Genomic DNA, 27,094 nt, shown 5'->3' on the forward strand with positions numbered 1-27,094 from the left:
TATTACACATCGCGGATCAGCCCTAAATTCTCTCCAGATTGTTATATATCGGTCTTCGTTTTTTGCTAGTGGAAGTTTTCTTTATAGTGTAGGAGATGCGGAATCTGTCAGCAAAGCTATGTCGGTCTGTCCGAAAACTACGTCCGGCATTAAAATGACTAGTGCCCGGTTTTGTGGTGTTTCCTGGGCTTAAGCCAGTTATGGACATCAAAGAGGAATTCCACAGCATCATTGGTTTGTCTTTAATTCACACGGACAATAAAGAAATTAAGCAAAGGAGAAGCAATATATAACGAACTTCATTCCATTTACATTTTAAGGATTTCCTAGAGTGATTGGCTGTATTGATGGAACCTATGCTACCTATTTCAGCACCATTAGAACATGAAAATTCATCCATAGCATTAATGTACAGGTACTAACCTTTATCATCCTTAATGAATACTTATCTTTAATGGTAACAAAAATAACGTAGCTATTGTAACTGACCGTTCTTCCCATTAAGATCATATGTGATGCTTCCCACCTCATCACAAATGTTGAAGCCAGATGGCCAGGATCCATGTATGATTCCACACTGTACAACAAATCTGAACAGAGTAGGCCTGCGGTAGTTTTGCTAGTTGTTCACATGCAGTGTAATAATTAAATCATTGCAAACCCTAGTGTGATTATAGGACATGACGGCCTCCTTCATGAAGACAGAGGGTATCACTACCTGTCCTATAGGCCTACCTTATGACTCCCTATTCAGATCCTGCACCTGGACCACAGTCCCGCTACAATCAGGCCCACAGCAAAACCAGGGCAAGAACTTAAATGACCCTAGGAATCCTCAAGGCCAGGTTCCAGTGCCTGAAGGGGCTCAGAGTAACCCCTGATAGGGCGTGCCACATAATAATGGCATATGTGGTATTACACAACATTGCAACCATCCAGGAAGAGCGACAGCCTACCATCTCTGACATGCCCACAGACGAGGAACCTTACATGCACGTGGGTGACAACAGAGATTGTGGAGTTGTCAGAGACTCCATCTGCAATCACTGCTTTCCACATTAAATCATGCACCACCACCCACCCCACCATCCACCCTGTAACCTTTTAATATACATTACAGTCAAATTCACTGTTATGTTTCATTATTTCATTTTTCCTGTAAATAAATATATTTTATATTTTAAGAATAAGATATAGTTATGTACAGCCATACCTTTGTACAATATTCTTATACTTCATTTTTATCTGATGCCATGTGTGTTTCACACCACTCAGATTAGACCTGGAATTAGTAAGTGTTCAATAAAAAAATATTTAAAAACTTAATACAGTATTATAAAGTTGGAGAAAATAATAATATAATTGCACCCTTCTGCTAAATATAAAAATATCATTTTCACTCACGCATTAACTCTGTTGGCAATTATTTGACATGCTGACTGCCTTTCTCTAGCAGCTACCGCAGTATTACATTTACGTTTAATAATATCTAAATATTCTGCATACGCAGTCATTAATACTTTAAGCTACAGTGGTGTGAAATACGATGCTCGGCTGATTTTCGCGTTTAAGTCCATGATAAATCCTATTTATCTGCGTTCCATTAAGAATGCCTTTTATAGTTACGCGTGAACACGCTTCTGTCTGGGTCAACCTACTCAGAGTTGAGCGACCCTGATTACTTTAACTCCGATCCGCCGTTTTGGAACCGAAAACTCTGAGTATGTCAGATCGGGGTAAGACAACTCAGAGTTCAGGGTTAAGTTTAGAGTTTGTTAACCCCGCTTTCTGGAATACCCCCCAGGACACACGATTATAAAGGAGTGCGTGTATAAAACATAGTGTGTGTATAAAACACATATAGTATATAAACCTAAAATGTTTATGTATTTTTTTACTTTTTACCCCAGACCCGAAGATCAAACAGGAATTTAAAAAATCATAACCAATAATCGGGTATACGCTAATTTATTGCAGAATTTTTTTAACAAATGAACAGTATTCCCTCCAAAAATAAACATTTTGTACTGTAAATAAACAGGGACACATCGTAAAGTGCGGGACATCCAGAGACAGCCACTATTAATCTCTCCTCCATTTTGCAATCGGAACAAATAATCAGTAGGAACCAAAGTCAGAGGTGCGGTTTCGGAGGAGGGTGCAAACATACTTTCTGATTGGTAGTCGCCGCCGCGCGTCACTGCTCATTTGCATAAAGTTGAGCCGAGCTGAACTTGATCGCGTCGCTCAGATCGCTCACTTCGCGTCGCGCCGCGCCGCGCCGCGTCGCGTCGCTGGGTGTCGCTCACTCTCATTGAAAATGAATGACTTCCGGTCGCCGTGTCGCTCTCGTCGCTTTCGGTGTGAACGCACAGTAAAGCCTGGTTTATACTTTCGCGAGTGACTGTAGCGCGCGGCTCCGCCCACCTCGCGCGACCCTGCGCGAGCGGTGTAGGCGTTTATACTTTCGCGAACGTCGCGAGCGTCGCTGCAGTGTTCTCCGAAACGATAGGTGGCGATAGGTGGCAGTGGAGAATAAAAAACCCCTGCAAAACCGGGGAAAGAACATTTTTACTTGACCAGAGACCGTATATATACACATCAGGCATCAAACGTAAATATGGTTTTGCAGTGTTGTCCGAAACGATACGTTAACAAATACGAGCCTCTTGTAATTCCAGGGCGAAACATGAGAGAACGTGAAGACGTTAGACGTCTGGGCGTTTTGAAAATAAACAACCATTAAATAATGTGATAAAAAAGCGAATTATTTCGATTCATTTCGAGTATATGTATAAATATTTAACTTAATTAAGTTTAACGTGCTGGGAAATATTGAAATGGACCTTTAAAGTGACGTACAAGTGCTTTAATTCCACCTTGTATAGGTGTATGAACCCGGCAAACATGACTTTGTCCATCGCGCTGAAGCGCGGCGCGCGCGCGAAGTTACAAAATTCGGGAGGTGCACGACCTCGCGCCGCGACAGCGCGCGAGGCCCTCGCGCACGGGCGGAGCCACCGCGATTACGTCATTTTCGCCGCGCGGACCCTCGCGCCGCTCGCGGCGCGTCGAGTATAAACCAGGCTTAAGCCGGGCTTTTTAAGACAAGCCTGGCTCATTTTGCTCAAATTCGGTTCCACGAAAGAGGCTAGACTTGAGCCACGCTCAGTTACTACAGCAACATATACGTTTGAACTAACCTGCTCCGTACCAGGCTAGAGTTGAGCTTAGCGGGACCGCTTCTATTGGCTGAGCAGCGTGATGTCAGTCTCGCGATCCGGGAAACTGAATTGAGGAACAAGGTTCCGCTGCAATCCTATCCATTAGCTGTGGATGTAGCATATCATATCATATCTTTATACATTTAATGGAGTACTGTAATTATTCGTTTGGAATGATTGCAGGTTATTATTATCAAAATTTAATAATTATATTTCCAAATGCAATTTATATTTTGATCTTAAGAGTACATATTGTTAATCAGTGAGGTTTCTGCACATTTTAATGTATTGGTTTAATCTTCACAAATCCAGGTCAGTGTAAAATGGAATACAGTGTCTAATCGCAGTTATGGTGCAGAAACATACATTAGCATAAACTCTATATCACAAAAAATACAATTCTTTGTACCTGAGTATTAATAATTATTAATACTGAGTAATTTAGGTGAAGATACTTTTAGGTATATATTTATCCCCATACTTCCTCTTTTGTGTTCAAATTACAAGCAAATCATATCACTCTGCAATTTACATATGTTCAGTATAAATAATGTAAATGTGTGGTTAACTTAATGGTGCAAAAAGGAAATGGACACAGACAACTACCTTACCAAGATTTTCATACAGGTGATACAAATAATCCAAAATGTATACTATAAAAGAACAGCTAACAGTGAAGGCTGATTGACCATGGCATGCCCATTTGTAGAAAATCCAGTAGATGAGGGAGCGTGTATAGTGCACAGAGCATTCATGCTACCAGCTCCAAGGTCATTCCAGGACAGGACAGATCCACTTGGCTTTCCAGATTACTACTTATTTGAGCACTACAGGTTCAGAAGACACAGTATTATATATCTTTGTAAATTACTGGGGCCATATATTGAGAAGACCACTAGACGTAGTAAAGCTCTTACCAAACCCCAAACGGTCTGTATCACTTTGCGCTTCTTTGCCAGTTGTACATTTCTGTACAGCGTTGGGGATGCATAAAATCTGCCACGAAATTCGAAAGGTTTACCTTGCGCTTAAGCGTTTCCTTAATATATTCATCAAATTCCCTGGTCACAGAGGCATCCTTCCCATCCTTTTCAGAACAGCTGGCATGTATTCATGAGAAGTAGTGTTGGTTTGATCAGTAATTTGGAGTTAAATGTATATGACTTTAACAGACACTCTTATCCAGAGCACTTACCGAAGTGCTTTGTATTCATCTTAATCAACTATTTCATGCTAAAATTCATTCAATTCAAAAAGCATTGAATTCTCTAGGATTTCCAAATGTCATTGGTGCTATAGACTGTACTCACATCTGGATAAAGGCTCCATCTGTACCCATGGAGGCAGACTATGTGAACAAAAAATTGTTTCACAGCATCAATATACAGGTACATGCAAGTTTTGCCTACCCAACAGAAAATGTAAAGCATGTCAGTTCATGGGTTTGAACAACTTTCACCCTTTGTCACTTTTGCCATTGTTCTAAATGGTTTGCACCAGCCAATTTCTATTCTCCAACATTGAGGCAAAATGGCCCGGCTCCGTGCACGATTCCAGGATATTTCGTGCCTCCTCACTGGCACAGAGGTTTGCCCAAAGTAAGAACACTCCAACCACACAAAATAGTGCAGATTTGGCCTCAGTGTTTAACTCTACTCCTTATAATCGTAGGTGCTTTTCCTGGCTTACTGCTTGGGGATAGGGGTTACCCCTGCCAACCTTTTCTCCTTACCCCATATGCAGACCCTACAACAGATGCAGAGAGGAGGTTCAATCGTGCACATTCAAAGACAAGGGCATGCATTGAGATGGCATTTGGACAGTTAAAGAGCAGATTTAACTGCTTGCGCCATCTCAGAGTCACCCCTGAGAGAGCCTGTGATATTGTAGCACCCTGTGCAGTTTTGCACAATGTGGCAATACTGCAAAAAGAAGAAATGCCAAGAGTGCAGTTGGAGCAATGGGAAGACGACATTTTAATTGCAGACCACATGGATGGTAGAGCTGTGAGGGACATGTATGCAAACACTTACTTTAGTTAAGGGAATATTTTGTTTGCATTTGTTCATTAACACTATTAACATAAAACAAGACACCTTTTTTTTGGAAAGAGAAATTTATTAATTGTCTTGCTGAGCCTGTGGACAGAAGAAACTTTGATTTACTTATCTTGCAAAAACAAGCATATTAAAGTGAGACCTTTTTGCAAATACCTACTCCATTTTCTTTATTTCAAGCTCCAACTTCCGTATTTTTAGTTTTTTGTATTGCAGATCTGCTTTTTTACATTCTATATCTTGGAGCAAGTACCTTTTGTAGATCTCACTAATCTCAGATTCCTTTAAGACTGAAGTATAGTCAAGATTGAGAAGTATTTATTCATGTTGAACTGCATAACTACTACTCACTGTCACGTTGTGGGGGGGGGGCCCTACCGGTCGCCCCCGGTTACAGCGGCAGCGGTCCTGTTTTTGGTCACGTGATGTTCGTCCCTCAGGTGGGCGGGACCCGTGATCCGTCTCACCTGAGGGTCGTTTGTTCGTCTATATATGTCTTGTCTTTGTACCAGTTGACTGCTTGTTATCATTTCCTTCATTCGGAACAATGCACGGGTTTTTGGTTTGCACACTTTAAACCATCCTATTTCCCTGAGACTTGGCGTGATCGCTTCCTTTTTAAATTGCTCACCCTGCCCGTCACACTCACGTGTCCTCTTGCAGAGGTGTGAGCTCTGGACATGGAGGCCTGAGGGTCTTCTCTCTGTTCTTCCATTTCCTTTAAATACAACACAAATCGTGAGATCACACAGCACATTAACAGACAGATACATAGACACACACGCCTTACAGAACAGGCAGACACTGTGTCCTTTCTGAACAGGCAGACACTGTCCTCATCCTTCTGTACCATCCTGGATGATCTGGCAATCTCCCCCTGCAAACAACAATTTAAGACACATAAATGTTAACGATCCTCAGGGTTCAGTCATAAGAAATAGGCTGGTTTATGGTATGCACATCATTGTCAAATACAGGAGGGTCCAAAAGAGTCAGCACGCCCCCCACCACTGTACAATTTTAGTCATCAAGAATACAATAATACTATGATGTAGCCTGTAAGAACAAAAATGTAAAATCTGAGAAACACCTGAACCTACCTTTAACATAAGGCTCTGTATCATGAGGACAGACATGATCAGATGATGTTCCTCCTTCGATTCCCACACTGATCAATCAATCAATCAAATTTTATTTATATAGCGCTTTTTACAACAGTTGTTGTCACAAAGCAGCTTTACAAGTGCCGAGTCCTAGCCCCCAGTGAGCAAGCCAAAGGCGACAGTGGCAAGGAAAAACTCCCTAGTTTTTTGCATGAGGAAGAAACCTTGAGAGGAACCAAGACTCAGGGGGGGAACCCATCCTCCTCTGGCCGACACCGGTCACCATGACAACAACAACAATATAGACAGAATGTAGACAGAATGTAAAAGATGCAATAATGTCAATTTAGACCGAAAAATATGTAATAATGTCCATCATGGTGTAGGCATCCGGTTAGGCAGGAGGTGGCCGGCCAGGATGGATCGCTTGTCTCTCCTCATCTCATTATTCCTCAAGCAGGCGGGCAGCCATGTGGAGAAATGAAACAGGGAAAATTAGCTCTGTATGAGGACATATACAGGACAGGTAAAATTATAAACATTTCTGGAGTGTGGCAGCAACTCCGGCACTAAGTTAAATTATTACAGCCTAGCTAAAAAAAGGCAGAACCAGAAGGTAACATAGGCTTGGGGGCATTCTGAGACAATGGCATCCGTCCACTGCACTGTCAACAAACTTGAGTGACCACGAGCAGTGACAGGATGACAGCACCAGTACCCCAGTCTACCATAAAACCCTTCGTCTATGAACCCCTGGATCTGTACCTTTATCTAAGGGGGATATTAATTATCAAACGCTAGACTAAATAAGTGGGTTTTCAACCTAGATTTAAAGATTGTGACTGTGTCAGAGTCCCGGACACATTTAGGAAGATTATTCCAAAGCTGGGGGGCCTTATAAGAAAAGGCTCTTTCCCCTGCTGTTACCTTGTTAATTTGTGGAACTAATAACAGACCAGCACCCTGTGATCTTAGTTGACGTGGGGGTTCATAGTAGGAAATAAGTTCCTGGAGGTATTCAGGAGCAAGCCCGTGTAGTGCTTTATATGCTAATAATAGAATTTTAAAATCAATACAAAATTTAACTGGGAGCCAATGCAGGGCTGATAGGACTGGTCTAATATGCTGAAATTTTCTAGTTCTGGTCAGAACTCTAGCTGCGGCATTTTGAACTACTTGAAGTTTATTTAGATTCCTATTTGAACATCCTGACAGTAGTGAATTGCAGTAGTCTAGTCTAGAGCTAACAAATGCGTGCACCAATTTTTCTGCATCATCCTGTGATAATGCATTTCTTAATTTGGCAATGTTGCGGAGATGTAGAAAAGCTATCCTAGTAGTATTATCTATATATTTATCAAATGATAGGTCAGAGTCGAGTATGATGCCTAGGTTTTTGGCTACTGTGCCAGGTGTAATGGGATAGTCTGCAAGATTAAGCATTAAATTTGGAATTTTCTGTCTTGCGGCCTTAGGGCCCACAAGGAGAACTTCTGTTTTGTCCTCATTTAATTGTAGGAAGTTTAGAGACATCCAGCATTTAATATCTCTTACACAGGCCTCAATTTTTCCTAAACTGAGTTTGTCATCGGGTTTGGCTGATATGTAAAGTTGAGTGTCATCCGCATAGCAGTGAAAATTGACACCATGTTTGTTTATAACTGTGCCCAATGGTAGCATATATAATGTAAATAATAGTGGTCCTAAGATGGAGCCTTGCGGGACCCCATATTTAACCATTGTACGTTTGGATGAAATATTATTGAGCTCTACAAACTGATAGCGATTTGTTAAGTAAGACTGAAACCATGAAAGGGCTGTGCCTGAGACTCCAACCCAGCGTTCTAACCTTTCTAGCAAGATCCTATGATCAATTGTGTCGAAAGCTGCACTAAGATCAAGAAGCACTAACAGTGATACATAGCCTTGATCTGATGCAAGGAGGAGATCATTTGTTACTTTAACTAATGCTGTTTCAGTACTGTGATGGGGCCTAAAACCAGATTGGAACTTTTCAAATGTGTTATTCCTATGCAGATATAGGCATAATTGCTGGGCAACAGCTTTTTCTATGATCTTAGATATAAATGATGTGTTTGAAATGGGTCTATAATTAGATAGCACAGTCGGATCAAGATTTGGTTTCTTGATCAGAGGTTTGATAATTGCTAATTTACATGATTTGGGCATGTGACCTATTGTAATGGATGAGTTAACTATAGTTAGAAGAGGTTCAGTTACAGCTGGTAATACCTCTTTTAATAACTTTGAGGGAACCGAGTCTAATGTGCAGGTAGTACAATTTAAGGAAGAAATTATTTTCTCTAATTCTGATTTTGGGAGTGGATGAAAAGCATCAAGTTTTTCTCCCGGTATGTAATTTAAATCAATATCAACCAAACCAGATGACATACCAGTTGTATTGCTAATAAAGGGTTTTATATTTTGTCTAATATTCTCTATTTTATTATCAAAGAAATCTATAAATACATTACTAGTGAGGTTTACTGGAATCTGAGGTTCTGTGCCTGCTTGATTTTTTGTAAGTTTAGAAATAGTATTAAAAAGAAATCTAGGATTGTTTTTATTTTTCTCTATCAGTGAGGCTAAGTATGCTGAGCGTGCTTTAGTGAGTGCCCGTTTGTAGTCAATAATGCTATCCTTCCAGGCACAGTGGAATACTTCCAATTTAGTAGATCGCCATTTCCGCTCTAATTTATGTGCTATTTGTTTTAAGTTTCTAGTTTGGTCGGTGTACCATGGGGCGAGCTTTTTGGATCTAGCTTTTTTATATTTTAGTGGAGCTACTATATCTAGAGCTGATCTGCAGGTATTCTCTAAGTAGTCGGTTAGACTATCTAACTCTCCTGGATCGGATGGCGAGTGGGCTAAAGCAGTTAAGTCAGGGAGGGTTTCAATAAACCGTGCTGCTGTTGATGAATTTATTGAGCGCTTTATACACTGCCGAGGAGACGGGCGGGTATTTATGTTAAGGTGAAAATCGAATTTTACTAAATAATGATCGGAGATTGCTACGGTTTGCGGGAGTATGTTTATATTATCTACGTCGATACCCAGCGTTAATATTAGATCTAGGGTATGATTTCGATAATGTGTAGGTCCTACTACGTTTTGTTTAATGCCGACAGAGTTCAATATAGAAGTAAAAGCCCTTGTCAGTGGATCCTCCGCATTATCAAAGTGTATGTTAAAGTCTCCTACCATTATTATTTTGTCACTACATACTGCTAAATTTGCTGCAAAATCGGTGAAATCGTTTAAGAAATCTGAGTAAGGCCCTGGTGGTCTGTATACATTAGTTAGGGAGAATGTACTTTTATTTTCCGATGGACTAATAACATTAATAGACTGCATCTCAAATGAGTTTGAGATATCTAAGTATTTCTGATGAATTTCTAAACAATCACGATAGATTATACATATTCCACCTCCTCTGCCTGACAGTCTAGGTCTATGTATATAACTATATCCCACAGGAGTGGCTTCGTTTAGAGTTAAATAATCACCAGATTGAACCCACGTTTCAGTTAGACAAAGAATATCAATTTTCTGGTCTGTTATAAGTTCATTTACAAAAACTGCTTTTGAGTTGAGCGATCGAATATTGATTAATCCAATTTTCAGATCGGTCATATAGGTTGTAATAATTTGATGTGAAGTCTGAATATTAGTTAAAAACTTCGGGCGGACTATTTTCTTATGATTTAGTTTAACCCGGGGCACAGACACAGTCTCAATCCTAAGGGAACTTGGTGACGCCTCTAAGCAGCTCGCAGACAGGTTTAACCCGTTAGTCTGCGGCCTGGTCGCGACCCTGGACAGTCAGCAGCTCCTAGTGCTACTCTGCCGACTAGCTAACAGGCTATGGGCTATGCTGCAAGATAACAGGGCAGCGCCATCCCGGGTGGGGTGGACACCGTCCCTGCCTAAAAGACCAGGCTTGCCCTCGAACTCTTCCCAATTATTAATAAAGCCCACTTGATTTTCTGAACACCACTTGGACATCCAGCGGTTTAGCGACGTGAGCCTGCTGTACTGCTCATCACCGCGCCGCATTGGGATGGGGCCAGAGCAGATTACGGCATCGGACATCGTCTGGGCTAATTTAACCACCTCTTTAACATTAGCCTTAGTCACCTCTGACTGCCGCAGACGTATATCGTTGGCCCCTACATGAATCACTATCCTAGAAAACCTCCTATGAGCTAACAATCTAAGGTTGCCACTAATGTCCGGCGCTCTGGCTCCCGGTAAACAGCTGACTGTAACCGCTGGTGCCCCTACAGCTACAGCTACTTTCACGTGTCGGACTATAGAGTCTCCTATGACCAGAGTCTCCTCAGCGGGTGTAACACTGAGCGGGGCAAACCTGTTGGACACGTGAACCGGGGAGTGGTGCTCTGGTGGGCTAGCGCTGGCGTTAGCGGTAGCTGCAGCCCTCGCTCTCCGACTACGCCGCCGAGACGTCACCCATTCGCCCCGCTGTGAGGGCTCTATCGCCGGAGTCGCGGAGGCGCTAGTTCTCCCTGGCGCGTCCACACCTACTACAGACCCTGTCTCTCTATCCCTCAATAATGAGTGGACGCGTCGCTCTAAACTTTCCACTTTCGCCACGAGAGAATTTACTAGTTTGCACCTCTGACAAATACTATCACTATTACTATCAGTGGCGAAAGGGTCTAGACTAAACATGCCACACTCCGAACACGGGAACAAACCAACACCAGCCATGAATAAATCAAAACACTTACCGTGTCTAGCCGATATATAAACTTACGCTAGCTGATTTGTGAAGGCAGAAAGTTGGGGTGTCCGCTGTTTTACTCTAAAGCAAGGTCTTCTGCAGGAGTGAGGGCTGCTACAGGATGCCCACCACCAGTAGCAGCAGTAGCAGTTTTTTTTCTGGTTGCTAAAATATTTTATACAGTTATTTAATATGGTGTTTTACCTTTTCCTGCACATTGGACTACTCAACTGTACTTATCATTCTGGAGTATATTTTTACATTTCCCTTGACCTGCTGCCACGTTCTCTTAACCCTGCTCATGTTACTTCTAAATCAGGAAATTATTAATTTACTATAACACTTTTTAAATGCCAATGAATGGATAAACTTCCCACCTCTGATACTCAGTAGAGCAAGTGCTACCAGTGTCACTATGTTTACAGTTGTTTGCCAAATAAATGATTAGTTAGAATCAGAAACTGATCAACACTGAACAGGGTGACTACTGTTATACTGTTGACTACCACCTTGACTACTATGTACTGTATATTACAGGATATATACTATTGCAAGACATGTATTACTTTTATTGCAAAATCCCCAGTACTTAGCTAAATTAAACATGTTAAAATATTATACAGTAATCATAGTCCAGTAAAAGTACACACACACACACACACACACACACATTCTAGCATACTCCATAGGATAGTTTCATTCAATAATGTGACGTTTGCAGTGGATATAAATCCGTGTTGCATAGCATGATGAATTGTGAATTGTGCTGCGAGTTTGTGAAGTTCAGTCTGTTGCAGCACCTCCAGGAGCCTACCGTTTAAAAACCCCTCGTTTATACTTGGAGTCATTTCTTTTGCGTCACTTCCTGGATAAGCAGGCAGCCTGATTCGATACTGTCAACTGTACTGCAACAACAACAACAACGAGAGCGATTTGGAGAACGTTTGTTATTGGTAAGAACACCAAACAAGGTTGTTAAATATCATTTCAAGATGTGCATTTATTTCAATTTCTGACATCAGTTCGCGGTGGTAAGTGCGCTGTTCAAAATAAATGAGGTTGTTGTCACTTATGGTTTATTTATTTTATTTAGCCAATGTTATATTTTAATCGTCAATATAATAATATTTGCCTGTCATTACTAAACGTAAATCAAATTCGACTTTGCTTGCTGTATGTGTTTGATAACATTTAAACTGACATATTTAAAACGCTTTTTTTGCGATTCTACGGTCTGATGCTTGCTTCCTGTGCAAGGTTGGCAAAATAAACAACTGCACGAGCGCTTGAACAACTACACGAGCGCTTATTGGCTCATCTAGGCGACGCGTGTTATGGACTACAAGGTCTACATCATGGCTTAATTTTTAATGCAATATAAAGTAATTCCACCTTTAATTTTGTTATAAAACCACTTTTACCCTGCACGGAGTACGCTACTTCAACTTGTTTTAAGTTAGTTAGCTTCGATAGTTATGCTAACTCTTTAAAGCAGCTCTACTGTAGTGTTTGCTTTAAACGGGAAAACAAAAAACCTTCACTGCAAGCCAGTGTACTCAGTTAGCTGGGTTAGCTAACTAGCTAGCTAATATGTCAATGTCAGTAACATCGTTACTGTAACCCTAGATACATTTTAAAATACACTGCAAACGATATCGAATGGTTCTACATTCAAAACAAACGTTGCCATGGCACCACGGCATTTAAAATTCAACATGTTGGTGCACATTCCGCAGCTGTTCCCCAGGCGTGCAAATGTGCGCTGATCCCTCGACGAGTATTTAAAATTACATTCTACAACTTCGGTTAACTTTTGCCTTTTGAGTAAAGAAAATAATCACTTTGCGTTTGTAAACGTTTAAACTATTTAAACAGAAGTGATTTAGTTACTTGCGTCACACCAATGTTTAAAGTTTACAGTGTCATTTTACATTTATATTTACATTTAAATTTTGTTCCAATGATCTACCCACTGCACTACCCATGATCTCTTACATTGGCTCCACGACACGTCCACTCAGTTTCCCCACTGAGTGCCTTTCCCCACTTAAAGCGCCTCATCACTATCAGAAAGAGATTTAGAGGTCCTTCTAAATTGTTTTATTTGTTCATTCGGTCAAGATGCCCACAGAAAAAGCACCAAATATCTGATATCCACTCTCATCACCTTAAAGCGTTCTGGGAAACAAGACAATCAGTTTATATAAATATAGCCTATTATGCACATCTCTGGCAATGTCAAAATTCAGTTATAACTGAGCATATGCCTTTTAGCTAAATGAGCGATGTTATTGCATGTCGTGGATGGCAGCATATGGGCATCAGTGAAATGCGTTGCAGGTTCTGATTACAGGGACAGCACTTTTCTTCCCGCTGCTAATGTTACCTCGTTGTGTTGATGTCACAGGAGGCGAGATGGTTGTTCTCTGACAGGGTCTGTGTGACGTGCTCAGCTCTTCTGTTTTATCCCTTGCTCCCCTCTTTTTTGTTTTAACACCACCCCCTCATATACTCCCACCACCCCCACCACCACCACCTTTCCTGTTTGTGAGCGCAGGGTTGTGTGGACCCAGGGTTGTGTGGATCCCCTAGACCCACAAGGCCTCCTGGTTCTGAATCAGGCTTTGACCCAGGTCGCATGTACGAGCTCCCTCACAGCCTGGACGACTGGAGACTCAGGTAAGGCCCTCTGCAATCGTTTGGTATACATAACCAGGCTGCTGCACAACATCTGACTGTAAGGTAATGTTAACAGAGTTCAGGAACTTCGTTCCAGACTGTATTTAATTGATTTTGCATGATAGAACAGGTTTGCATAAGTGCTTTGGATTGTAATTTTTTTTGTGCTTGTGTATTCTGTTTATAATTTCATCCATCCATTCACACTGTGGGAATGGGTCTTTAAAGCCACACCTGCCTTTTGTAGTGTCTCTCTATTCCGGGACCTACTGCTGACCTTTGCCACCTTGTGATAAGGAGGACTCTAGTAATAGACTCAGTGTCCTAAAATATCTTTCACTCTCAAAATGTCTAGCAGCTCGCTGGGAAATACCCAGCAGTGCACTGAAATGCACTCAACTCAGCCACAGTTCACGGCTGTTGCAATTTGTTGCTTTGCACTGTCCTTGTCCAGTTGTGAGAGTGGTGGAGAGGAGGGGAAAGGATGGAGGCAGAAGAGGACGGAGGACGCACTCTGGTGCAGGTCATCAGTGAGAAGTACAGTCCGGATAACTTCCCATACTGCCGCGGGCCTGGCGCTGGCGTGGTGATCCGCACCAGCCCTCAGGGGTCGCCAGTTAAAGGTGAGAGGGTACCTGCTGGCATTTCCTACTTATTTATGCTCATGAAATCTTTATTTGTTCAATTCTTTATTTATTAAATGATTCTTCAAGTGTTCAAGTACAGATATTACATCCTGGCTACATTATGTCAAAGGGATGTTATGTTAAATGGCAAGATGTTAGTCTGGTTTAAATAAATACTGGCATTATTTCCATGCCGTCTGACTCAGGGTCAGGTAAAGTGACCAGGAGCACTGCGAGCTTCTACAAGCACATGGCATGTGTGCCATTCTGAAGCTTATCATGTGTGACAGTGGTGCTGAGAAGTTCAACTTCATTCGCTGTTCGTTTGTGCATGTTAGATCGCTTGAATCTTCCCAGTGTGCTGGTTTTGGATGGCTGCGGTATCAGCCATGCTGGGGACGAGGAGGAGGTGGCAACATTCTGTGCCCACGTGGTGGAGCTGGACCTCTCCCACAACCAGTTCAGAGACTGGGGAGAGGTGAGGGACAGTGCGTGATGTGTGTGTGGGGGGGTGTGGGGTAGTTGGTGTGAAAGTGTGCCTGGTTGCCTATGATAAGACTTTGTGCACTCTATGTGCTATTTTCTGGAGTTAATAATAGTACCAAGATGTACCACCCTCTGGGAAGACTAAAATTACTGCCAGAAGAATTGCCACTGGGGGGAGCTGTCTTGTATCAGGTGGCTGCACTGTACAAAGATGCCTTTTTAATGAGATGTGAAACCTATGATGGAGGTCTCTATCATTAAAATCTTGAAACATTTCTGTCATTGTGGAATTCCCTTCATGTCTATTGATGAGTTTCTAATATGTTCCCCTCTCTGAAGTGTCTCTTTACCTCTTTACATTACATATCAAATGGAAAGCATTGCTGTAAGTTTAAATGCATTTAATTGCATTTCAAACAATAAAATCACCTTAGTGCGTATTATGCTCGCTAACACTTGATTTGTTTATGTAGAGTATGGAGAAAAGTAAGCTCCTATTTTTTGTTTTTGACAGATGCCAATTTTTTTTTTCCTCTTGACTTTAGCCCTGAACAGACACATGTGATGTTACGTTATTTGTGTTTTCGCATGTCAGACATTTTTGCTGTATCTCCTAGAAACACATGTAGTCCACTAAGGTATTTGCAGCCTAGCCTTAACACTCCCTGAATATTTTGAATTCTTTAATATTTTGCACCATAAGGTCATAATGTAAAACCATTACAGCTAAATGATGCAAATCCCTCAGTCACTATACACACATGGTAGTGGATCTCTGGTTTAGCCTTTAGTTGTTATTTAAGAGATACGTCAGAAAACAGGCTAGCATCAGTGTTTAATAATTAATAATAATTCTAATTATTAACTAAACTCGCCTTTTAATATTCTTGGCTACTCTGCGTGTTTCTCTGCAGATCAGTAAGATCCTATGTAACATGCCTCATCTGGACTTTCTGAATCTGAGTATGAACCCTCTGAACGGGTCGTGTCTGGAGTCTGGGGCAGCTGAAGCCTTCTCAGGCCTCCGCCGCCTTGTCCTCAACAACACACACGTCTCCTGGGACATGGTGCACACACTCACACAGGAGATCCCTGAGTAAGTGTGTGAATCTCTGTGTAGATGTATGTGTGTGTTTGTGTGTGTGTGTGTGTGTGTGTTTGAACCTATATGCAATTAAGATACATTTTCAAAGTCAAGATGCAGTACTTACTTACATAAATATTCACCCTATCAACCCGTCATGCTAGTACCTTTTAAGGCGGTCTTTAAGTGTCTGTACTGTGTTTGGGAGTGAAGTGTTTGGCAGTGGTTTTTGCTCAGTCCTCCTACCAAATTTGCTCCAGATTATTTAAGTTGGTCAGATGATGCTGGAAAATCCCAGTTTTCAAATACTGTCACAGATTCTCGATTGGACTGAGATCTAGACGTTGACTTGGCCATGGTAAAACATACACATTTTGGTTGTTAAAACATTCCTGTGTTGCTTTGGTCTTGTGCTTGGGATCACTGCCCTGGTAAACTGTGAAGTCGGCAGGTCGGTTTGCAGTATCTCCTTGTATTTCGCACAGTGCATCTGTCCTTCTGTCCTGCCACTACCGCCACGTCCATCAGAATTGCGTTTGTTGAAGTACGGGCAGTTTTTGCTTTGCCCAACACACTGCACTGTGAGCTTTAGCCAACAACTGATGTCTTCTTTTTTGAGCAATGGCTTCTTTCTAGCCAACCTCCCGCACAGGTCAACTGTATTCAGAGCTCATTAGCTAGTGCATCTGCATTGCAGTCACTGAACTCTGCTCCATCAAAGTGATCGGTGGCGTCTCTGTGGCTTCCCTCAAAAGTGCCTTTCTTGCTTTGAGCTTTGATGCTGAGATGTGAGCAGCGGCCTCGTCTAGGAAACGCATGGATGATGTGATGCGGTTCCCGTATCCTCGCGGTTGATCTTACAGTGAACCAATAATACTATTTTGTAGTCTTTTTTGTTTTGTACATGTTTACAACTTGATCTATTATTTCTTTAGAATGCTTTCTGGTCTTAATTTTTCATTTGCATTGCGATCCATTGTATTTTATCTGGAAAAGATTACCTTAATAATTTAATAATTTAATAATTGACAGACACAGGCTAACTTTTCTTTACATGTGTATTACCATATCTGAATACGTAATGGGCCGTTCCTCCGTCTTTTGCCTGCCTGCGTGGCTGATAGCGTCTCCCTCCCAGCTCTGTGCTCACCCGAGCCCTTGCCCCTTTGCTCCTTTGCCCCCATGCCCCTGCTCTTGGCCTTTGCCCCTGCCCCCATGCCATGATCATGCCTTTGTCACCTCCACAGGCTGGAGGAGCTCTTCCTGTGCCTGAACGAGTACGAGCGCATAGGCCTGGCGCCCGTGCCCTGCCCGTCCCTGCGTCTGCTGCACATCACCGACAACCAGCTGCGTGACTGGGTCGAGGTGCGCAAGCTGGGCCTCATGTATCCGGGCCTGGCCTCTCTCATCCTGGCCAACAACTCGCTCGGCGCCATCCGCGAACCTGACGACTCGCTGCGCCGTCTCTTCCCCAACCTGCGCAGCGTCAACCTGCATAATTCAGGTCTGCCCACCAGAGGGAGGGGCCATGTGGGAGTGGGGAGAGGCTGCATGGGGGGGCTGCATTGGTGGGGGGGGACATGGGGTGATGGAACTGGGAAAGGAGTTTGTGTGTGCTGGTTGGAAACCTGGGGATTTTGACTTGGTTTCTGAAGAGTGGCGAGTTCTGAGGTGACGTGGTGTCAGTCAGAAACGAGGCACAGTCAGACCAGTTTTACCACATCGTTGTTTTCACTATATCCAGCAGTTCCTAGCACTCCTTGGTTAAGAATATTCAAATATATTTTTGTTAACCACAATGTTTTTTCACTGGGCAGGTGAATGCAAAGCTGTGATCATGTGTCTGGTGTGGGGAAAATAAAAATGGATGCTGAATGTGTTTGTGCTTGATGTGGTAAAGGCCTGACTAGCTGGAAGGACATTGAGAAGCTGAATTGTTTTCCAAAACTTCACGAGGTTCGTCTCATGGGTATTCCCTTACTCCAACCATACACTGACAGAGAGAGACGCTGCCTTATGATAGCACAGTAAGTACACACACGTACGCACACACACACACACACACACACACACACACACACACACACACACACACACACACACACACACACACACACACACACACACACACACACACACACACACACACAGATAAAACATACATACACAAACTGCTAAAACATAAACCCAACATGGCATTAAAAATTGCAAAATGTATGGTAATTTTATGGTGTTTTATTAATACGTCTTATTTATATTCAGAATATTTACATAGATAAACACAGAGTTGTGTATGTTAGACTTAATGTGCTCTACAGTCAAGGCAAACACACTGTTGTATGCACAGCCACAAACATTTTCCACAAGTCTACAATAAGCAATGCACATTACATGCCCCTATGGAAAACGTCTTCTTAGCAAACACACAGCACTTCTATATGGACACAGTCCGGCCCTCTCCCACTGCACCCACCGCGCGCTTCTTGGTAAAGTGTGTAATAAATGGCTAAGCGGGTCATGCTGGGTTGCAGTTTGCCTGCTGTGACCGTTCTGAACGGGAGTGTAGTGACCGGCGGCGAGAGAGAGGACGCAGAGCGCTTCTACATCCGCTACCACCTTGACCGCCCCGAGGATGAGCTCCCGCAGAGGTATACGCACATACATAAACACATGCATGCCCATCTGTACGTATATATACATAAACAACGCATGCGTACATACATACATACACCTCGACTGCCCTGGGACACACGAATACATATATACACACATGCAAAACACACATATACATTAAACATACATTTTACATATGCAAATATACATACACACATGTATTGAGTTGTATAGCTATTTTATAACACTGATAAAACTGATGTTGCATTTCTGGTAAAAAAAAAACACTTTGCAAAGCATGCTGGGCCACCAATATTCATAAATAATTATTATTACATAACAAGCTTAGCATATTATAAATAATAAGGTGAGTGTTGTGATCATTCACTGACTCTCATGTGGTCCTGTATGGTATCTGTGATTTTGTCCCATAATCTTTTTTGTTAATTAATCGAATGCTCTCATGCATAATGTGTTTGGCCACAGCTGCAGATACTCAGGCCATGAGTAATCAGCAGCTCCTGCTCTACTCCTGACGAACTGGGATTCAGACCTACTGCTATCTGTTAGCCCCATCTCTTCAAATGTTAGAGCTATAAGGGCTATTGTTCAGTCCAGCTCTCTGTGTGCAATGATCCATTCAACACACACCTGAGATCAGTAACTCACACACAGTCTGGGAAGACATACACACACACACACACACACACACACACACACACAACCACACATACACTATTATATACCACAGCGACCCCATGTGTGTGTGCCTCTCAGTCTCTTCTTGGCTGTGTCTGAAAACAGCATTTGTCACGGCTGCCATCCGGTCTCATCGAATCCGAATCCCTCACTTTCCCCTTCCAAAAAACCACCATCGAGGAGTTCTGGCCTTCCAACCAATGTCCTACACCCATCCCCTGTTCCAGCTTCCTGTCTCTCTTCTTCTCCTCTTCCCTCTGTTCATCTCCATGCCGAGCAGGTCGGGCGGGGGGGGTCATTTCCGGCGGCCCGCACAGGTCCAGAATAAGAGGAATCCCCTATGTTCCTCAGCCCTCCACGCTGAGCTTAACCTGGAAGGGGAGGATGGCCACGTTTTCCGCGGGCGGGCACAGCAAGCCACGATCTGCCGTAGAGAAAGCTAACCTTTGGGAGACAATACGACCAGTCTCTACCTCCTCAAAGACACCATTGTGCCGGAATGCTTCGGCTGGGAAACCGATATACAAGGTGGCAGCTTGATTCTGCCTTTTTTTCTTCTTTTGCTCCTTTGTATCCCCCCAACCACACTAGCACCACCTACTCCTCTCCAATCTTTTCTTTTGCTTTTCTTTGGTGAAATGGAGGGGACTTTTAAGAAGGGTAGAATGGTGAATCTCTCTCTCTCTCTCTCTCTCTCTCTCTTTCTCTCTCTCTCTCTCTCTCTTTCATTTGTGGCTTACACACTTCCTGAACTGATGAGGACACATGACTTCCCCACCTGATTAGGACGCAGGATCTCTCCAGAAGGAGAGGGGAATGTGTAATGGTGAACAGGTTTCCCCAATAAGCTAATGAAAGCGCTGCATGCATTAGACCACTTACAGTAAGTGGACGGGGCTTTCTGTAACGCCTCTCTCTCTCTCTCTCTCTCTCTCTCTCTCTCTCTCTCTCTCTCTCTCTCTCTCTCTCTCTCTCTCTCTCTCTCTCTCTCTCTCTCTTCCTCTCTCTCTCTTCCACCACTCTCTGTCTCTCTCTCTCTCTCCTACCCTCCCTTTCTTGCTTTCTCTCCTTCTCCCCACATCATGAGGAGGTTTCCCAGGGGTGCAGGCTGGGATCAGTCTTGGCAGGAGGGCGTGGGAGGGGGCTGGTTCTGAGTAGGCTGGTGTGGTGGAGGGTGAACACCAGGGGTGAGCTGAGGTTGCGCCTCTTCTGACCCGGGCAGCTGGCCCTCCTTCCCCGGCCTTGGCCGAAGCCAGCCATGCGTCTTTGTGATAAAAGATAAGAAACAAGAGCATGTGAAATGAGAATGCATGCAATTGACCTTCAATACCAGAACTTGACCTCAGCTGCAGGAGAACCAGTCCACTGATGATCAGACCTGCAGCTTGGAGACTTGGTAGTATCTACAACACACATTTAACAGACGAAGCTATTCGTCCATTTCAGACCTCTCCGAACCAAACTCTCCATGAGTTAATTGCATGCTGTAGGTTGTACCATGGAGGAACTGGAGAGATTTGTGGAAAAAAAGACTATGTAACTCCAGCTTCTTGCATGCCTGCTTAGGCCAAGGTCAGGCCCAAGTAGCCGTGTCCGTGTTATCTCTGTGAAGGTAAGCATGTATACGGAGTGCAACGCTGACCTGAGTAACTCTAACCCATAGTTGCTTTCACTGGACCAGGCCCTCATCTTGTCCAGTCTTCTCCAGCGTAGCGGAAAGAGAGTTGGGTGACAGATAGCTGTCTGAAGGAAAATACAAGACGAGTAGTTATTGAAAAGAAGAAACAGACTTGATATATGACCTGATGGACTTACCGCCCGTGCCGGTGTGTCTTGCTGATGTATCTGGGCTGAGAAAAGATGAGACTCTGTCCAGGGAGCTGAGGGAGATATGGCTGTTAACCAGTTCTAAGGAGCTCAGACTTCATGTCTGTGGAGATGGACACCACAGCTGGAGAGAGGAGAGGAGAGAGAGACGAAAGGTGGAAGAGGTGACGTGAAGGAACAAGCGGTGGGGAGTGTGACCAGAAAACCAAACAGGACATTCTGTGTGGGACCCTTTAAGGGGCTTTAGAGAGTTCATGTGTCCACAGCCTTGGCTAGGTCAGCCACAGAACTGAGACAGTGAGTGGATAGTTTGAGAAGAAGACGGGATTGTCAGAAACTGGTGTAAGGGAACATGCAGGGTGCATTGTTCCTGACATAGAACTCTGAGTTGGTTTAAGGGACGATGTGAAATTAAGGAAGATGATAGGATGAGTACCAATTGTTAATGGTCCCTTAGCAGTGTGCATAGTGACAGATAGAAAGAACCAAGGGAGAACACAGACTGAGACAAAGGTAGAGATTATGTACTAATTACATGCAACCTTTGTTGCATGTTGCATGTAATTAGTAAAGTGAATACTCCTGTAAATGTCACTTACTGACTCACTAAGCCCTCAATCCCACTGAAACTAAGATTAATTTACTGTGATTAGCTGGCTTCCCAGCCTGAAATATACAATCACACTGCACAAAAAAAAACTTGTCCAAAACTTGTATAGCATGCTTTTTGCTTATGGGTACCTTTTATCTTAAGTCTTATAACTAATTTGACTTCTAGTACATTTTAGTATAGCAAAATTTAGTTGATGAGGATTTCCATTCTTAAATCTTATTTAGACCTATCTGTGTCAAACATTTACATTTTGATCTGATAGTATACAGATAGTGTACAGTCTCCCATGACAAGTCACCCAGCTGAAAACCAATCCTCATCATTTGCCTTTAACAGGCATCATTGCCATCATTGTGTCCTTAGTAAGTAAGTCAAACTGTACCTGTCCTTTATGTCTCTCTCTCTCTGTCTGCAAGCTCCACTGACTACAGAATTACACTACCTACAGTAGACTCACTGTATATCGCCTGCTATGAACCCACTGTACTTTCTACTAGCTATTGTCTGGCTCATCTCTGGGACTGATCTAGGGAGAATTGTGTGTGGAATTCAGGGCGCCTGCGTTATCACCATCAATGCGATTTCCCCTGCATTTAAGTGAATTTATCCTTGGCTCACCTTTAAGTGAGGTTTGTGGTGTTTTTTTTTTTGTTTGTTTTTTTCCCCACCCCCCAACTATCCCTTCAGACAGAGTGGCACTTTGTATGTCCGGGGCTGTATTCCCATGACAGGGGCTCGGATCCACATGCGCAAATCCACGCTCACACTCCGCTTTGTGGGGATGCCTTGCTCCACAGTCTGGGAGGGATATTGCTATTTCAGGGCACTTTAAAGCAAAGAAGGGCAAATGAGACCCACCAATTTTATTGGTTCCTTCCTGCTTGGTCTTGTCATTCCCACAATTCTTCGGTCTGGGGAAGGGGTTTGCTGAAAACTTTCTCACGGCAAGAGAAGAGATGTTTAGTCCAAAACTAGATGCACAAACACACCACTAGGGGTAAATAGAGCCATAAATACACCATGCAAATACACACTACCATGCTTAAAAACACCTAAGTACACTAGAAAATGCATGTCTCCTTTAGGCATAGAAATGGGCGAAGTCTAAGAGAAACTCTGACCTGCCTCATCAGTAATTCCTATGCATTCTCTATTATTTTCATTTCATACATTTCTTTTCATACATATATGACCATCAGTGATGTCAGTAACGCGTTACTCTAATCTTACCACTTTTTTTCGGTAACGAGTAATATAATGCGCTACTATTTCCAGTCCAGTAATCAGATTAAAGTTACTTATCCAAGTAACTGTGCGTTACTCTTTTTATTTTCCCTAGTAAAAATATATATTTTTCTTTCTTCTTGGCCAGGGTTGCCAACTCTCACGCAAACACATGCATTTGACTGTCTTCACACGCTCACACGCCATACATCCGATTTCTCACGCCGAAAAAAAAAAATCGAGTTTATTCAATGAGTTACTAGTTCGCTATGGCGCCAACCACCGGCGAGCGATAGATCGCGACATAATAATTAATTTGTGTCCATTTTACACCCCGCCCAGTAACAATTTACGTTCGCCACCCACAGTAACATAACTAAGTTACTTTTAAAAGGAGTAATCAGTAATCAGTAATCGGATTACTTTTTCAAGGTAACTAAGCCATCACTGATGACTATTCTCATCAAAAATCCATTAGTTTAGCCTTTATTTTGTGAGATTTGGGTTAATAAGTCCATCTTGGCACTACTAGGCCTTGCTCAAGATGGGACTCACCAAGTCTTGATTAAAGCTTCTCTGACCTCTCGCGCAGGTTCCATTCCCTGGTGTCGCGTTACGGGCGCCTGGAGCCCCTGGCCGAGGTGGACCTACGACCACTGAGCTGTGCCCAGGTGGAGCTGCGCTTCGGAGACCACACCAAAGCCCTGGAGGTGCGGCTGGAGCAGACCGTGGCCGACCTCAAGAAGCAGCTTCGGCCTGTGGTGCAGCTACCGGCCAACAAGATGCGCGTCTACTATATCGACCGGCAGCTGGGATACGCCCTGGCACCCCAGGAGCTAAAGTATGGGGCCCGGGCCCTACATTCATACAGCATACGTGATGGAGATGAGATCCTGGTGGAGCCCAAGACCCAATAATGCAAGGGGTAGGAGCACACACACACTGCTCAGGAAAAGCATCTGATCTTCAAGGAGAAGCAAAAGGAATAAGGTCACCCAATAAAACTAATGTGACCAGTGGATCAATTTGTCTGTGTTAGGAATCAGGAAGAGACGTCTGCTCTGACATCTGCTGTCTTCTGTCCATGGGAGATTTAATCATGTTCATGATAAATAATAGTTCCCCTGTAGAGACTTTGGATCAGAACACTGTCTCTTAACTCTTCCTGCAGTATCTCTTGCAAATAGAATTTATGCTTACACACTGAAGGTTTTTTAAAGACACTTTAACTTACTTGCTTGACAAGTAATGCATATATGTGAATGCGTGAGACGGCTTCTCAGGAATACCAAATAATCCCACAGATTTCTCAGCTCCACAGAGTTTGTTTTAATTACTTAAATTGTAGCTTCAAGATACAATCTTGCTTAACAGTCTCGCACATACACACATGCTCTGAGCATGCTTTCAATTCACGACTGTGTGTTTTAAACACAACAGGTATTTCTTTAATTCTGTAATAAGCTCTTGTTACAGCCCGAGAGCACCTTCTAGAACTTTAATGCCGGATTAGGGAACCTCGGCTTGCCAGTAAAGAGATATTGACTTTGTTACACTGGCCTGGTGCCAAGAGCTGCGATCTTCCCTTCTCTGTCACGTACGCCACAGGGCTGCAGTAGTAGGAAAGGAGAGGTTGCTGTAGCTTTTTCCGCAGTCCACCCCCTAAAGATGGACTATGTTGGGGGGGGGGGGGTTCATCAGGATACCCAACAATAGCAGCATCTCTCCAGCCACACAGCCAGGGTGGCTTCCCCTCTGCTTGGATCATAATAGGTTTGACCACCATCCAGAGACCCCGAAAGGCTCAAATGTCTCTTTGTGTGCAATTCAGATCCTTATGCCAAATGTCCCTGATTATTAAGACCACCAACTGGTTGCAGTGGGATGGAGCTCCACTCCCCATGAAGAGGGATCTAGTCATCCGATACTCAAATGCCCATGCGCGCTCTTCCCACTCTTCCATTTGCACCTTTGAGACTGTTCTGGCAAATGTTGGGCCTCTGGGTTAATTTGCCCTCCCCCAGTGGTGCATGGGTAAAACAACGAGCCCTGACTCTCCCACTGTTACCGATATGCATAGTCAGTGCTCGGCAGAGTTGGCTGACGTTAAAAATAGGGACCAGTATGTAAGGAAACTGCTGTTAATAACGATGTGCCAACTTTGGCATATTATTCCTGTGTTTTAAATAGATGTGGTTTCTGATTTCTATAGTGCTTTGACCACAATATTTACACCATATTTTGGTTGGGGTGCGGTGAATGGTGTGTGTATGTGTGTTGAGTAGTATATTAAAAAGAGAAGAGTTTGTTCCAAGTTATTATTATTAAGCACTTCTAATCAGTTTGTTGTGGTTATAAAAAATATAGTTACTTAATAATGTGAATTATAAGTAATGTTAAAAAGATAAAAAGATTTTAAACATTTTCAATCATTCTTCTTCAAAAGATCATTTGTCATGTTTAACCTCAGAAAGAGAAACCAAACATATCCATTTATATTATCTTCCAAGTAATATGTCTTCAAGAAGACATCACATAGGTGCAGTTTGCATGGGTAATTTGCAATTTTATCATATAGAACTTGCCATCGTCATGAAATACATGTTTTTACCTAAGAGAATTTCACTTATTTTTGCCAATTAAAAGTAACTATTACTATGTTTGAGCCTCTGGGATATGTGATCCAAATTTCAAAACCAATTACCATAAAAACAAAGAACTACTCTTTCCCAGGTCACAAAGCACAGCCTCATTAATATGGACTTTTCTATGTGTCAGAAATCTATAGAATCTGTTTTTAACACGGCCATTGCATGTCCAGGCCATACATTTTAGGTACTGGATTACCAGGCCTTGACCCCTTCTCTCTCCTACCGTTTCCTAGGAAGGTATTCCTGTAGTCCTACACTAGGTGGTATGGATGTAGCGGCCCTCTCCGGTTACAGGCAGCCCTATGCAATTCTAAACTAGACAAGAATGTTAACAGAGCTCAAGACCAGTTAAGGGTCAAGGTTAGCTAGAGATGTAGTATATGTTATAACTATTGATAAGAGAACTTGTGTAGACATTGTTAACCAATTTGTCTCAATAACGGGTCATTATTGTTGTTTCACTGTCTAAATTGTTACCTGCAAACAATTTGAGATAAAGTCACCATTGTTGATTATTAATAGCCCAACAGATCACTGTTTATTCAGGCTGTTGACTCATTGATGACTCATTTATGCTCGACTCTTTGATTATGCCATACTGAGTCACCTTTGTTACCTTTGCTTGGTATCTAATTATATTAATCTTATTTCTGCCTCGTGTTCAAGTGGGAATCTTGCTAATATTTACTGATATTTACTTGCTAATATTTTCTTTTTAACCAGCATGTCACCACAGCTGCACATATTATCTCCCCCTGGTTGATAAGTGTCATCTACTTGCTTTCCAGAGCTTTCCAGAACCTTCCAGAGCCTTCCATCCCTTATTTTGCCTTTTATAGTGCTCTGTTGTTCATGCCTTGCTCCTGATAAGGTGTTGATGCTAAGCCTTTTCAAAGCAGCTCCCAAGGGGACCTTTTCTTATGCTCTAAAACCAAAGTGTTGATTAGCAAGTGAATAAGGAGCAAACATCAGTGTGTACTCCCTGGGCCTTCTCTGTGTATGGATACCAGGAGAACCACATAAGTAAGGCAACTACAAAGTCTCAAATATCTTGATGTTTACATTGTGTTTGTGTTGTAGTTGCTGTTGTTGTTTTATTTTGTTTTATTTTATTCTGTCATGTGTGATACCAGAGGTTAATGTTAATGTATGTTATATTGATTTTCCACAGAACAGAGAAAGAGATTAAATAAATACACCACCTGTTGTCCTCATTGTTTTGATGAGAATGCGAGCATCTCTTATTTGAGGGGTCAAATGTGAATAACATGAATCATTCTCATTACTGGTGCATGGTGTACAAAAACACTTCAAACTGGTGCAGAGATTGAAGTGTTTGTTACTAGCCAAAACTATGACACTTGATAATTTCTCAGTTGTTATTCAGAGAATGTTTTAAAGGCACACTGTCCAAACCCACATACACTAAAGCTGTGAATCTCA

At 42.6% G+C, this 27,094-nt stretch overlaps 2 protein-coding genes across 8 annotated transcripts; one reads left to right on the forward strand and one right to left on the reverse strand.

Annotated features, from left to right (window-relative positions):
• Positions 1 to 5,324: 5,324 nt before the first annotated feature.
• On the reverse strand, positions 5,325 to 11,261 carry LOC143518945 (uncharacterized). Of its 5 annotated transcripts, none has more exons than XM_077011877.1 (4): positions 6,382 to 11,261; positions 6,072 to 6,158; positions 5,913 to 5,999; positions 5,369 to 5,814 (listed from the first exon to the last, which is right to left on the reverse strand). In XM_077011877.1, exons 1-4 carry the CDS (start codon positions 6,415 to 6,417, stop codon positions 5,656 to 5,658), a joined length of 369 nt encoding a protein of 122 aa, XP_076867992.1. In that variant the 5' UTR covers positions 6,418 to 11,261; the 3' UTR covers positions 5,369 to 5,655. The 5 variants fall into 5 exon arrangements, 4 of the variants coding, with proteins under 4 accessions (XP_076867992.1, XP_076867996.1, XP_076867993.1 ...); XM_077011881.1 differs by having other exon boundaries at positions 5,369 to 5,748; positions 5,931 to 5,999; positions 6,382 to 11,260; XM_077011878.1 differs by having other exon boundaries at positions 5,931 to 5,999; positions 6,382 to 11,260.
• Positions 11,262 to 11,994: 733 nt separating this feature from the next.
• On the forward strand, positions 11,995 to 26,872 carry tbcelb (tubulin folding cofactor E-like b). Of its 3 annotated transcripts, none has more exons than XM_077011865.1 (9): positions 11,995 to 12,102; positions 13,707 to 13,828; positions 14,283 to 14,451; positions 14,793 to 14,932; positions 15,855 to 16,036; positions 17,272 to 17,528; positions 17,925 to 18,051; positions 18,556 to 18,672; positions 23,593 to 26,872. In XM_077011865.1, exons 3-9 carry the CDS (start codon positions 14,313 to 14,315, stop codon positions 23,915 to 23,917), a joined length of 1,287 nt encoding a protein of 428 aa, XP_076867980.1. In that variant the 5' UTR covers positions 11,995 to 12,102; positions 13,707 to 13,828; positions 14,283 to 14,312; the 3' UTR covers positions 23,918 to 26,872. The 3 variants fall into 3 exon arrangements, with proteins under 3 accessions (XP_076867980.1, XP_076867981.1, XP_076867982.1); XM_077011866.1 differs by having other exon boundaries at positions 12,085 to 12,180; XM_077011867.1 differs by lacking the exon at positions 11,995 to 12,102 and adding an exon at positions 12,429 to 12,531.
• Positions 26,873 to 27,094: the final 222 nt, after the last annotated feature.

The sequence above is a fragment of the Brachyhypopomus gauderio genome, chromosome 7, assembly GCF_052324685.1.
Source record: "Brachyhypopomus gauderio isolate BG-103 chromosome 7, BGAUD_0.2, whole genome shotgun sequence".
Taxonomy (NCBI): Eukaryota; Metazoa; Chordata; class Actinopteri; order Gymnotiformes; family Hypopomidae; genus Brachyhypopomus; species Brachyhypopomus gauderio.

Bases quoted from the DNA above. Each gene is read 5' to 3' on its own strand.
- LOC143518945 (XM_077011877.1), bottom strand. From the start codon at position 6,417: ATGTCTGTCCTCATGATACAGAGCCTTATGTTAAAG. The intron at 6,159-6,381 runs GTAGGTTCAGGT...TGTTGTTTGCAG, and splicing joins TACAGAGCCTTATGTTAAAG to GGGGAGATTGCCAGATCATC. The intron at 6,000-6,071 runs GTAAGGCGTGTG...TTGTATTTAAAG, and splicing joins ACACAGTGTCTGCCTGTTCT to GAAATGGAAGAACAGAGAGA.
- tbcelb (XM_077011865.1), top strand. From the start codon at position 14,313: ATGGAGGCAGAAGAGGACGGAGGACGCACTCTGGTGCAGGTCATCAGT. The intron at 17,529-17,924 runs GTCTGCCCACCA...GATGTGGTAAAG, and splicing joins CGTCAACCTGCATAATTCAG to GCCTGACTAGCTGGAAGGAC. The intron at 18,052-18,555 runs GTAAGTACACAC...GCTGGGTTGCAG, and splicing joins CGCTGCCTTATGATAGCACA to TTTGCCTGCTGTGACCGTTC.